The sequence below is a fragment of the Porites lutea genome, chromosome 10, assembly GCF_958299795.1.
Source record: "Porites lutea chromosome 10, jaPorLute2.1, whole genome shotgun sequence".
Classification (NCBI taxonomy): Eukaryota; Metazoa; Cnidaria; class Anthozoa; order Scleractinia; family Poritidae; genus Porites; species Porites lutea.
The window spans coordinates 30,068,472-30,082,819 of NC_133210.1; the positions used below are offsets into that span (position 1 = coordinate 30,068,472).

The 14,348-nt window shown below is 41.5% G+C and overlaps 1 protein-coding gene across 2 annotated transcripts in view; it reads right to left on the reverse strand.

The window, feature by feature from the left end:
- LOC140949938 (neural cell adhesion molecule 2-like) overlaps positions 1–12,849 on the reverse strand; it is a 53,842-nt gene extending 40,993 nt beyond the window's left edge. The window contains exons 1-9 of one of the 2 annotated variants that reach the window (XM_073399090.1): positions 12,414–12,849; positions 9,392–9,676; positions 8,195–8,485; positions 6,498–6,806; positions 5,384–5,692; positions 4,109–4,399; positions 2,717–3,025; positions 1,804–2,094; positions 1,025–1,363 (exon numbers count right to left, since the gene is read on the reverse strand). In XM_073399090.1, coding sequence (XP_073255191.1) covers positions 1,025–1,363; positions 1,804–2,094; positions 2,717–3,025; positions 4,109–4,399; positions 5,384–5,692; positions 6,498–6,806; positions 8,195–8,485; positions 9,392–9,676; positions 12,414–12,495 — 2,506 coding nt within the window. In that variant the 5' untranslated portion in view covers positions 12,496–12,849. The remainder of the gene's footprint in view (positions 1–1,024; positions 1,364–1,803; positions 2,095–2,716; positions 3,026–4,108; positions 4,400–5,383; positions 5,693–6,497; positions 6,807–8,194; positions 8,486–9,391; positions 9,677–12,413) is intronic. The other variant, XM_073399089.1, reaches the window with a different exon arrangement.
- Between the last annotated feature and the right edge of the window lie 1,499 nt (positions 12,850–14,348).

Below are 14,348 nucleotides of genomic sequence, written 5' to 3' on the forward strand. Positions count from 1 at the left end.
ACTGGAAAAGTTGAAAATGATAATGATGAAGATGACTACGATTATCACGATGGTTGTAAAGGTAATGATTATGAAAATAATGATGGCAGTGAGGATTGTGGTCGTCATGGTGATAAAGGTGGTGGAGGTGAAAATGAGGATGACGACGATAACATTGGTGACGGTGATCGTTTAATGTCCAACTATGCGCCAAAACTTGGACGTCGGTGCTTCATATTACACACAGTTATTCGTAAGAACTAGACGGCACTTGGTGACATTTATTAGCGTCCATTTCTCGACATAACTTGGATATTCCAAGGATCAATTTTAGGTTTCGGGGAAACTGTCCACCTACCCGTCCCTTAAGTCAACAATAACACTTACTTCTCACTAAGGGCAAAATGTTGCATTAGAAAGGAGGGGTGGGGGGAGGGGGGGTAGGTGAGCAGTTTTCCGGAAACCAAAATTGATCGTATATCAACATGTGACGCGTACGCGCAGAGGCATTCTTGTTCCGCATTACCCATAATTTCTTTTCCGTTCTCGCAGGCGTATTGTTGGTTTATGCATAAAATCGTCTGAAAGAGCCCCGAGGACAAGCATAAGGTTTCTAATTTATCGCCAACCTTGCAATCATTGTCGCGGAAAGCCCCACACCCTACATCCACCCCGTAACACCTATTATAGCCCCACACCCCACACCCACCCCCTAACACCTATTATAGCCCCACACCCCACACCCACCCCCTAACACCTATAAACTGGGGCGGATCCAGGATTTTTCTTAGGAGGGGATGCACCACAAAAGAATGACGTAACTGAGTGGTGACGTAAATAAATTTTAAAAGCGAATACGAAGAAGAAGGCTTTTGACTGGGCAATAACATAATATGAACTGCTGAGAATACATATCATACATATCTGCCTATTTTGCAGAATACCAGCTGTATTAGAAGCTTTAAGTCATCTCAAGGGGGGTAGGGCTTCGCACCAGCTGTCCCCGCCCCCTAGATCCTTCCCTGCGAAAAGCTACTGATTTTACCTGGGTCGGTTGGTGTAGGGGTTACATCAAAACCACTGTACACATTAAACTCTTTTACCGCGGGCTCTCTCTTTCTTCCGGCAACATTGGATACGAAAACCCGGAATTCGTATTTGGAACCGCTTTCCAGACCTGTCACATTGTATTCTTGGGTTAGAATATTCTTGCGCGAGTTCCAGTGCACATATTTTCCATCGGCTGTTTCCTTGCTGTATTCAACAATATATCGCAGATCGGGATCACCGCCGTCATTGGGAGGGCGGGTCCACTTTAGTGTGAAGCTCGTACTGTTTAACCACGTGACGTTATTCGTTATGGTGTAAGGTCCACTCGGGGGGCCTATGGGCGAAGGAAAAGGAATTTTTTGAAAAGCGAACCTTTTGCAAGCAAAAAATTAATAGCTTAAGTAAGCACTATATATTTGAAAACTGTTTTGAAGTCTCTCAGTCGTTTTCTATTTATAGTTAATAATATTTCTAATCAAGAAGGTAACCATGGACACTTTTTTGAACTTGAAACTGGTGGTCATTTCCTGTTCTTGCCGGCGCCTGGTGGCAAAAAAATTTCCCGCGCTCGACACCAATTGGCCACTGGGCAATTTCCCGCGACTGGGGCCACTACCTTATTTTCCCGCGCTTCTCACCTATCACGTGATTTGCTTTGCTTTTTAATATCGCCAAGATATTAACGCACAAGTGATTTAGAATACACTTCAACGCTGGCTGTAATAAAATTGATCTGTATAAATCTCGTCGTTCTTTTTGTTTTAAGATACTTACAGTAAGCAGATATCACTGAGCCCTGTCCTTTTGGTCCCTTCTCAATTTCGTTAAAAGCTTGAACATAAACTGTGTACAACGTCCTTGGTTTTAAACCGTCTTTGCTCGTAAACGTAAATCTGTTTGTGGTCATCCCGACAAACACCGAATCCGACCACTGGCTGGTATCATTGATTTCCAAGGCATAACGTACCAGCGGTAGCCCACCATCAAATTCTGGTGGCGCCCAGGCCACTGTTAAGTGATCGCAGGTGAAAGTAAACGTGATGTTTCGAGGGGCAGTAGGGGGACCTGAACGAAAACAACAACAAAATATGCTGTATTAACATTTCAGCATTTGCTGCACTCTTTTTTTATGGCCACCTTAGCTTACTGAGAGATAACGTGCAAACTGGTGATTAAGATAAGACAGATAAGGTATAAAAACTGGAGAAAAATACTGACTGCTATAACATTTAACTTGACGTTTCGTACAACATGCGTCTTCAGAAGTTCAGGGACGGAGCGTCCATAAACGTACTTACGCCCGTGCGTATAACTGAATTCTGAAAAGATTTATATATATATTATTTATTTCTTGAAAGCATTTTTATCATTAAACAGGGATGTTTGATAAATCGTTCGCATTATATTGGTATCTGGGCACATCTGAAGGGAAGACGTCGCTCCCTTTGCTTGTAGGGAGTTCCTTGATGACATCATTTTTTTACCTTGTTTTTCGTAAACACTGTAACAGTACCTGGCGATAACTTTAGAGATGTAAAATAAACAACTATTGCATTTTTTTAAAACTTATCTTACACAAGAAAGTATTGTCCTACAATTGAATATTTGTTGTAACCTCAATTAACAGTCACTGCTTAAGATGTACCTTCCGGACACTTTTGTAGTTCACTTGAAGTATTCCACTAACCTTGTTCATTGATATCCACAACATAAGTCGCCGAGCCAAGGGGGTTTGAAGCATGACAAGTGTACGCTCCAAAGTCTTCATCACCATCAGTAATTACAGTAGCTGTCAGATTACCAAGCAAATTTTTTCCTGTTGGTTCCTGAACCTCAAAATCCTCACTTGGTAGATCTATGTCATTCTTGCGTATGCTGAGGGTCAGGTTTGGATAACCCCACCAAACGCACTTGATGGTGACTGCAGTCGGGTTGCCCACATACGAATACAGTTCTGTTTTTTTGGTAGATTCTTCTGTGTTTATTCTTGGAGGACCTATAATAGGGAAATAATTATCTTGCATTTAGTTCTTTCGTCAACACCGGGGGGGGGGGGGGGGAGGGAGTTCTCAACAAATTGCTATACTCGTAGGCTCCGCCCCGAGGTCCAACCCCTTGCCCTTTTATATACCTTTTTTCACGAAAAAGGTAGTCCTTTCGTATACCTGCTATTAAAAAATGGTACCCAAGGCTGTGCTGAAACAGTAGAATCTAGGGTGCCTAGCGTATGATTTGCATGAAAAATTTGAGACTTTCTAGTCGCTTGAGGGCAAAAGTTAGACACCAGGGGCCACCGGGCTCTGCTAGAGGACATCCCTGGGTACCCCTTTCACATACCTTGTTTGCGACTTTGCTTCCATTTTAACTGCTGTAAATGCACTGTCATTTAAATAGAAAACAATCCCCAAAATAGGACGTTTTCTCGACTTAAAAGGGCCATAAAATTCATCTGTTATCCCTTTGGGCCCTTTCACAGGCCCAAATGACAGATCTCTCTACCCTTTCATATACTTCTGCGAGTAAAATCCCTCAACAGCCTAGCGTGGACGGTGCCTTTTCAGAAATCTTTCGTTTCAGACTCACGAAGTTATCAAAATGTTAAGAAACCTACAAAGGCAATTTCCTAAACAAATATCACTGATAGGCATCCAGGGGACATGGACTTGAAAGTACCCTATCTGGTTCATTTTTTTGGGTTAGTTCTTCTGCTGGTCATCTTGAAACGTAAAAACACTAAATCCATTCAAGTATCACGAAACACCAGCGCTACTTTAAGTTTGATCCGAAACCATGCACACAATAAGAAACTGGAAACTGGTTGTGTCATTTCCTGTTCTTGCCGGCGCCTTGTGGCAAAAAAAAATTTCCCGCGCTCGGCACCAATTGGCCGCTGGGTAATTTCCCGCGACTGGGGCCTCTACCTTATTTTCCCACGCTTCTCACCTATCATGTGACTTGTTTTGCCCTTTAATATCGCCAAGATATCAACACACAAGTGGTTTAGAATACACTTCAACGCTGGCTGTAATAAAATTAATCTGTGTAAATCTTGTCGTTCTATTTGTTTTAAGATACTTACAGTAAGAAGATATCACCGAGCCCTGTCCTTTTTCTCCCTTCTTAAATTTGTTAAAAGCTTGAACATAAACTGTGTACAACGTCCCTGGTTTTAAACCGTCTTTGCTCGTAAACGTAAATCTGTGTTTGGTCACGTTGACAAACACCGAATACGACCACTGGCTCGTATCATTGATCTCCACGGAATAACGTGCCAGCGGTAGCCCACCATCAAACTCTGGTGGCGTCCAGGCCACTGTTAAGTGATCGCAGGTGAGATTAAACGTGATGTTTTGAGGGGCAGTAGGAGGACCTGAACACAAACAACAACAAAATATGCTGTATTAACATTTCAGCAATCTGCTGTGTCAAAAACTGTCTTATAACACTCTTGTTCTTTGGCCACCATAGCTTACTGAGAGATAACGTGCAAACTGGTGACTCAGATATGGTATGGGTTGGGAAGGGGCCTCCATCTCAATCCCTAGCGGGGGAGGGTGCTGCAAAAGCGTGAAATTGTCCTTTAGTCTTGCTCTGGGAGAGTCAGCGCACTGGTCATGTCTGCCTTTAGTTTGTCATGTCAAATTCTTGTAATGTTTGAGGCCCATTGGCCAATGAAAGCATTCCCCTCAAGCACGTGCTAGGCTGATGGGGGGGGGGGGGGTGGAGGAAGTCAGGGGGGTGATTTAACTTGAATTCTCTGCTTAGAACTTGGTTAAGCCTCGAGCATTCTCCGTCATTTAGGGCCTTCAAGCGGCAAGAGTGTATGGCCAAGTCCAGAGTGTCTCTTTGATGGACTTGAACGTTCCTTTTGCTAATCAGGAACCAAGAAGAGAGTCACCTTAAGAGAACCATGGGTAAGAGCTGAGTTTCTTGGCGATATTTACTTTAGTTGAGTCAGTTTAAGGTGTGTGGGCTCTTGGATTCCGATGGTACGGTTTTCATAAATCCGGCTAGATAAAGATATCATTTATTTCTTGAAAGCATTCTTATCATTAAACAGGGATGATTGATAAATCTTTCGCATCATATTGGTATCTTTGCACATCTGAAGGGTAGACGTTGTGCCCTTTTCTTGTAAACTCCTTGATGGCATCATTTTTTTACACTGTAACAGGACCTGGCTATAACCTTAGAGAAATAGAATAAACAACTATTGCATTTTTTTAAAATGGGAAATCAACTTTAAGAGAGTATTGTCCTACATTTGAATATTTGTTGTAACCTCAATTTATAGTTACTGCTTAAGATGTACCGTCCAGACATTTTTGTAGTTCACTTGAAGTATTCCACTAACCTGGTTTATTGATATCCACACTATAATTTGCCGAGCCGATATAGTTTGAAGCATGACATGTGTACGTTCCAAAGTCTTCGTCATCATCAGTAATTACAGTAGCTGTCAGATTACTAAGCATGTTTTTTCCTGTCGGTTCCTGAACCTCAACATCCCCACTTGGTAGAGCTGTGTCATTCTTGCGTATGCTAAGTGTCGGCTTTGGATCACCCCACCACACGCACTTGATGGTGACTGCAGTCGGGTTGTCCACATACGAGTACAGTTCTGTTCGTTTGGTAGATTCTTCTACGTTTATTCTTGGAGGACCTATAACAGGGAAATAATTATCTTACAGTTCTTTCGTCAACACCCGGGGGAGGGTACTCAACAAATTGTTATACTCGGAGGCTCCGCCCCTAGGTCCAACCCCTTACCCTTTTGTATACCATTTTTTACAAAAAAGGTACCCCTTTCGTATATTTGCTATTGACAAATGGTACCCCTTTCACATACCTTGTTTAGAAATTTGCAACCCTTTTAACTGCTATAAATGCACTGTCCTGATCATTTAAATAGGAATCAATCACAAAAACAAAACGTTTTCTCGACTTTATAGAGCCATAAGATTCATCTGTTAGCCCTCTGGGCCCTTTCACAGACCCAAATGACAGATCTCCTTACCCTTTCGTATACTTCTACGAGGAAAGGTACCCCTTTCGGGCGGATCCTCCCCATATAGGCAAGAGTTCTAAGAAAACGAACGTTTTCGAGGACGCTCTCAAAAGGGAGGTGCATCTATATCATGATGGACAAACGACAAACGAGGGTTAAAGTGCTGACGTCATAGCTATTCATTGATGACATGTTGACAACCTTAGAATGGCGGTAAAAGAAAAGAGTATAGCTGGCGCCATTGAAGCAGGCGTACGTGGTACGGAACGAAAACCTCAGTATCGTCGGATATGCGTTTTGGGGGGCCTAGCGTGGACTGTAGAAAACGATGCGAAAACACAAGAATGAAAAGGCAGTTATCAATATGTTCTTGCTAACTCGAAAACAACGAGTTATCGCATGTGGCCTGAAAAACAGCTAGCGTATTAGCCACTTTTAGGTTGCGCGGGAGACCACTAACCTTGTTTGTAGATATCCACAATATGAGTCGCCGAGCCAAGAGAGTTTGAAGCATTACAAGTGTACGCTCCAAAGTCTTCATCACCATCAGTAATTACAGTAGCTGTTAGATAACTAAGTAAGTCTTTTTCTGTCGGTTCCTGAACCTTAACATCCTCACTTGGTAGAGCTATGTCATTCTTGTGTATGCTGAGTGTCGGGTTTGGATCACCCCACCACACGCACTTGATGGTGACTGCAGTCGGGTTGCCCACATACGAGTACAGTTCTGATTGGTTGGTAGATTTCTCTGTGTTTATCCTTGGAGGAGCTATAACAGGGAAATAATTCTCTTACATTTAGTTCTTTCGTCAACAGTAATTGCGGAGCTCTCGCGCGCGAAGTGCGCGCAGCGGAGCACCATCGGTAAAAAATGTGGTAATCTACCCATCCGAGAAAATTTGGTAATCACGTGACCGTACGCCCGACCGTCCGTCCGCACCACAGGCATACAAAATGAGTAATGCTAGCGGCCACCAATACAATGAGAAAATGAGCGGCAGTGAAAAAAAAAGTGAACGAGAACACGTACGACATTTCCTCCATAAAAAAGTTGCTGGAAGTTTCACGTTGCAGTCGTACAAAACAACGGCAAAGAAATGTACAAAAAAGTGTGCTGCACGTGCAAAGTTGCTTTTCTGCTAATTAGACCTATTGTTGTTTTTTCACCGTTCTCCGGCGTTGCCTTCGCTGCTTTAATATTTTGTTTGAACAAACTATAAATATTATCGAGAGCTTCGCTTTTAGCCCTGGCTAAATCTATATATTAGGTTTTTGTTTAAACAAGCATTCATTTTTATACGTTTCGTTCGTGTCTTCTGCCCATGCAAGAAAACTAAAAATACAAATTTTTGGAAACAAGAGTTTTAAGAAAACGAACGTTTTCGAGGACACTCTCATAATGGAGATGCATTTATATCATGATGGACACACGACAAACGAAGGTTAAAGAGCTGATGTCGTAGCCATTCATTGATGACATGTTTACAACCTTAAAAATGGCAAGAAAAGACAAAAGTATCGCTGGCGCTATTGACGCAGGCGTACTAAGCACGGAACGAAAACCTCAGTATCGTCGGATATGCGTTTTCGTGGGCCTAGCGTGGACGGTACCTTTTAAGAAATCTTTCGTTTTAGACTTACGAAGTTATCAAAACGGCTTTTGTTAACTCGAAAACAACGCGTTATTGTGACCTAATTTCCTGTCTCTTTTGTCTTCCTTCATCTCCTTACTTTGCCTCTACTACTGAGTTTCGCCAATACAATTTCCTCTCTATTTGAAAGGCTAGATCACGTGGCCTCACTATGTTAAGGTTAGTCCTCAACAAACGAAAAGGAACCACCGTAAAATTCCGAAAATAAGCCCCGGGGCTTGCATTTTTCAAAGGCCCTTTTTGAGGGGCTTATTTTTTGGAGGGCCTTAACTATGGAGGGAAATTTGCGTTTCAAAATCGATAGGGTTAGCCTTATAGGTGGAAGTAAAATTACCGTTTTTGTTTTGCTTTACTTTGTATTGAGGGCAATTTTCCAAGTACAAGCCTCCGGGGGGCTTATATTTTGAGGGGCGATTTAACGGAGGGTTTTTTGCGTTACCGGTTTGGGGGGCTTATATTTGGAGGGGCTTGTTTGCGGAATTTTACGCGAACAGTACAAACTTACCATACACGATGACTGTTATATCTTTCATTTGCTCGCGCAGGCTCGTACCAACTTCGTCTCCCAGCTGCGTGATGCGGCAAATATAGTCACCGGTATCGCTTTCATGAACAGGATCGATTAACAATGAGCCGTTAGGTAAAAGTGTGAAGCGACGATCCTCTTTCGTTTTGACGCGTTTGAAGTTCTTGTACCACACAAATGTGGGTTTTGGGTACCCTTCTGCCGAGCACAAGACAGTCTCTGTTTTCCCTACTTGTAGATTTTGATCATCGGGGAACTGTGTGACGGAGACTTGACAAATGGAATTGAAAAAAAGGTTACATTAAATCACTAATAAATTATGATGAAGTTCAGATATAACGCGCACTCTCGCACTCTGATTGGCTGAAAGGGCTTTGGTCCACAATCAGGTATCATTTATGCCATATTGATACAAGTAGTGCCTCATTTTCCTCTGGACGGAAGGGTGAACAAAATCCGCAAGGCGCGAGGGAGGTGACACGCGGAGGGAAAAGTCAGTGAAAAACGCGCGCTCAATTATCCCCAGGGAAAATGATCAACTATTTGTGGTCTATCAGTAGTACGAAGAATTGGAGCTTCTTGTTTAAGTTAGTTTGAGTGGGAGAGTAGGGATTTCTTAAAACCTAATCTAAATTAAGACAGCAAAATTGCATTTATACAAGGACTGGCATAAACTAAGCGGTTCCAAGGTCACAGCAGGGCACCCCCACCCAAAAATTCCTAGAAAATCCCCGGGGAAGTAAAGTTTCCCCTACCGTGGCATCTGGACAAAGCTTTCTATATCTTCTTGAAATGTTTGTGAAATTTGATAGGTTCCATATAAAACAGCTTTAAGAGAAACTCGTTCCGAGAGCTTTTTTGGCGGGAGGAAGGAAAAAGACCTGGGAACAAGGTCGGTGGTCGAGTCGTGCTATTCGCCTTTTGCACACCTAACTTTGTTTTTCATTTCTCCTCGGTATTACATAGCGTATTTGCCACTACGGCGATAAGTCTCGATAATACTATTTGTTTTTCCCACAAAATTTTGCATAAGTTTTGTTTCAATTTCTCAAAAAAGATCATTAGTCCCCAGAGGGATTGAAAACAATACTTATGCAAAATTTTGTGGAAAAGACAAATTGCATTATCGGGAACATGAAAGTCGCAAATTGGTAGTATACATTAAAAGATACTTACACTCAATGAAGAGAGTGAATGTACTTTCGGACCTGTCCCCTTTACAGGTATAATTTCCACCATCGGCGACAGCAACATTTTGTATCACAAGCGTGTACTCATTGCCACTTTCCTCTACATAGTATTTATCCCTCATAAGTTCGTCCGGAATAAGACGAGCTGTGACCTCCTTTTTTTTCACATCAAACCAACCAACAAAGTTCTCACCATCTTTCATAGTACAAACTACCCTAAACGTTTTACCGACGGTGGTGATTCCATTGGCCAACAAATCGATTGTAGCATCTGATGGGAAAAAAGATAGGTTTTCTCAAGTTATTCAAACATTTCTTTTAAAGCAGATAACTTACGGAAATAGTAATTCCCCAGGCAAAGTGTTCTTCACGGGTTTTCCTCTTTTTCCAGGTGGTAACCGCTCAAGACTCATCAAAAAACACTTAGGCCTCAAAATGACGTATAAATTCGACTGCGAATTTGTTCGAGTATTTCCCCGACTGAGGACTACACTCAAGTTTAGGAAGAGAAAGAAACATTCGTCGTGGGCTTGTTTACGTCCTAACAAAAAACGTGAAATTAGGCTTTTTCACGTCGCAGTCGTGCAGCGACGGCAAAGACATGTACAAAAAAGCGTCTCGGACGTCCAAAGTTATTGTTTTGCTTTATAAACTTACTGCTTTTCTGACGTTCTCGTTGCTGTCGCTGTTGTCGTTCCTGAAGCTCCCTATTGTCACTATTGGTGCAATAAAATCAGTGTAACCCCTTAATAAAGCTGAGGTAAACATGGGCTTCCAGAGTTCATTAAGGAGATGTCTTACCGCATTTCCTGTATCAAGGTTGAAAACTGAACGTAAACAAACGACGACGAATTTTTCTTCCTCTTTTTAAACTTGAGAGCAGTCCCCAATCGGGGAAATACTCGAACACCTTCGCAGTCAAGAAGATTGGACAGAAAAGTGCTTTAATTCGGCTTGTCCTGTTTAAGTTTCAGGACAGCTGTGGACATGACAAATGCGGATAAACCAGACAGAAGTGAACGTACAAAGAGTGGGAAACATACTCGTAACGCAATGTAAGCAAATTTAGACATCTCGAAGAAACGGCAAGCGCCGAGAGCTTCTCTTCAACGTGGACTCTGCGTAATTTTTAGAATGTGGATGAAATGCAGTACTTTCACATGGTGCTATCTACTTGGCTTGTAGTTTTAAATTTTGGCCTAACGGGTTCTCAGGGGTACCCAACGACTGTTTTCTGTGAAATATCTCTTGGGAGAAGCAAATATTGCCGAGAATTGTCTATTGAAGACGGGTAAAAGTTTCTCGATGACCGTTCAACTCGGGTACAAGTTCGAAGCTTTCTTATGAACTCCTTAGGATTATCTAAAGTTTAATGGTCACTTTTCACGTCTCAAGTTTGGCTTTTTTTCGAAGAGAAAAGGAAACCCAAAATTTTCGGACTCTGAACGTAATGGAGAGAGAAATAAAAAATGTCACACTTGCGTAGTACTTCAAATTGCATCTAAAATTTTCGGGAAAATAATACTGAAGCCCTTGTAATTTCTAGAGACTCAAGTTCCCTAGGATGACCGAACAGATACAAATTTTACAGCACCACTTAGAATGCATTTCTGGACATCTAAAAAACTATGGATAGCCTAAAACGTGTTATCAATGTATTTACGAGGTGCCCCTGGGTTCTCTAAAAAAACCGGGTTTTTACTCGCGTGTTTTTTATTTTCTCCTTACTGCAAAAAAGTAGCCTTTGACTGTTCCCAGGTCGTACAAAGTTCGACACATAACTATGATAAAAAAAAATTGGCATTCTATTGAAGAATGTTTATATAAACTTAGGAAGACATGCTTCCGGCCTGAAGTTAACTCAAACTGAATTTCTATAATACAATTACAAAACACCGACTATAGACATACCCCGTTTTTGTTTATTTAGGTCGAATAGTAAATTTGCTTTAAGAAGCGTCGACAGACGGAATTTATGATTAAAGATTAAAATTGAAAAGAGAGCAGCAGAAAGCAAGAGCGTCTGTCTTTTTAATGGGCCATCACTTGCAAGCCGCTTGTTTTAGTCGGGCTTTCCTGTAGCACTTCAGGCGCTTATTATGACCTCAAATCCATTGATGCACCATTAACATTTTATTAGAATTTAATAGCTCGTATCTGTGATGAAAGTTATATTACGTCACATGCTACATAAATCTGATTAGTTGTTTAATTTAATGTCTGATGATCAATTTTCAGTAATATGGTAAAATAACAGCTTGCCATCACAACGAAAACGCGCTCTGTAGTTTACAAAAATAATATGGTTTGTTTATAAAGATCCAACCGTCTACAACATGAACGGTTTGATTTGAACAGACCACTTAAATGACACTCAATATGTGTAGTTAAACTCATTAGGATGCATTTCCATGCTTCGCAATTCGATGTCTGAACCTTGAGGCATATCATAAACGCCGAAGCATAAAACAATGAGCAGTCAATAAGCAAAACTGGCGTTTTGCAGTCATAAAGACGGTTCCGAGTTGAAATGTCTAGCTGAGTTCTTAGGGTTTAGAAATTGTTTTGTTTTACACCAAACTGTGCGGGAGTATTAAGGCAACTGAGCACATGTGTCACATGGAGTCGAATTTGTTGACTAAGACTTGTTTTGGCACAGTTAAATTCCAGCAGCCGGAAAAGATGGGAAACCAGACTTCCTTTCAACATTCAGATCAGCCAAACACGCGAGCAGCTCATTATTTAATCGTTAGCTTATTTAAAGCCATTTTTTGTCGAGTTATTGTAAAGCTAGCGGCGAATTCAAATAAAAAAAACTAATTCAGTAGTAGCCAGATTTCACGATTTCTCGGTCACGAAGTTGTGTGTTCTCGAATTGGTTTGAACATCTTCTCATCGCAGAAGAAACACGCTTACAATGTAACTGTAAAATGCGCTAAAATTGCTTTCAATGTTCTGAACATCTTAGCGTGACCTAGCTCAACACCAGGGTTTTGCAATCGACTCACCTGAAGGACAAATCTGCCAGAAGGATACAAATCCCAGCATCAAAACAACTCGAAGAAACATTTCAGCCTGTAGACCTCCCATTCCCCTAAGGCATGAATGATACAAAGAAGTTGTTTCATCGATGGAAACAGCTGCAGAGCTGGAAAAAATCGCTCCGAAGTCGCCTAGAAGGACTCAGTTGATGCCGCCATTGTGATCAAACCACACAGAATATTCAAATGTGAGCGGTGATAATTGAAACACTTCTTTGTCGTCGTGGATATGGTTGAGTTCCTCGATGCCAAGTTCTTCAATAGGATTAAGGGCGTGGCTCTGAATAGTATTAATGGTCCACTTGACAAGAACTAGCAAAGACCCCACAAAGAATCAGAAACTCAGGCTATAACGAGAAAAGATGAAACAACTTCTTCATTTTTACCTTCAGTTCCGTCAAAGAATGACTTGAAAAAACAGATCGAGAAGCCATCTGGACAATATATATAATTGATTTATTTTTAGTCATTTGAGGTCGTATTATAATCATATGTTTTCAAAATTGTCTTTGTCAAAATATCAAATGATATAAAATTTCAGCACCACTAATTTGCATATGATTAGATGAAAGAAGAAAAAAAGAAAATCTATCATAAGGCAAAAACTTCGAAACGCAATCCGATTTTCAAACTATTAAATCTTAAATGAATGCGTCTTAGAAGTGCTTTTCTTGTGGTACTGTTTATTATGTTGAACAACGTGATTATTATTTTGCCGAATCGGAAGATGAAACCATTCAAATGACAGCTACTGAACAGTACTTCCTGTGGTGCTGTTTATTATGCTGTACAACTTTTGAATTGGAAGATGAAATCCTGAAGTGTGACCATTTAAATGAAAGCAACTGAGCAGTACTTTCCTGTGGTTCTGATTATTATGCTGAACAAGGCGATTCTCACTTTTGAATCGATCGAGAGATGAACCTTCAGGCGTGACCATTCAAATGAAAGCTATTGAGCAGTGCTTTCCTGTAGGGGTAACCTAAATCGTGGAACGGTGCAATGCCGGAATAGTGAAATGGCGAGATTAAAGAAATAATCTTAAGAGTGCGAACCAGATTCACAGCAAAACCTCTAGAGGATTCTTTTTGCGCGGTGCTTCTTAAGTTTAATTGCGTATTTACAAAGGATGTCTAAGTGGTATAATTAAAATGTCAAAGTGAATGTCAGAATAAACAAGTCTGGTGGCTGTAGAGATTGAATCTGAGCCAACTTTGTTCCCACAGTTCTCGCCTACGTATACTCGTTTCGTAGGGAAAAAAGGAGGGGACCCTGGAAACGTGTTTGATTTGAACCAGGGAGTGGGGGGGGGGGGGGGACTCCCCCTACGAAACAGAAAACAAAAGAACACGACGATTTTACCGGTCCATAAACTGCAAACAGTCCGTATTTTTGTGTATTCCAGGATGCACGAACAGTAAAACAAAAGGTCTGGAGCGAGGCGGAAAACGGAGAGCGAGACTGGGAAGAGACGCTAACATTAAGGAGTAGTTTCTTTTCTCTCGCCTCACGCGCCCGTTAGCGCGCGTGAGACTCTTAGGCCACGCTAAACCAATTTTAAAAAAAAAGAAGAAGAAAAACGACTGTTTTGCAGTCTAAATGGTCGAGCATCGGACATGACTGGTGACGAGGGATTGGACTTGCAAGAAAATGATATTCTGATCAGACGATTGGCTACTTTACAGTTGTGTGTGGGAATAGGTCAGAGTTGCGTCGAACTGCACTTCGGGACCGTTTTGAAGGCGCTGTCACAGTGATATGGGCATCCCCACTCCCAAATCCCTCCCCTGTAACCCTACCCCTAACCCAAATCGCTAAGGTAAAATAAGAAGGGGATGCCCGTCAGGATCACTCGGGTTTTGGAAATGGAAATGCCCAAAACGCGGGATGCCCATATCACTG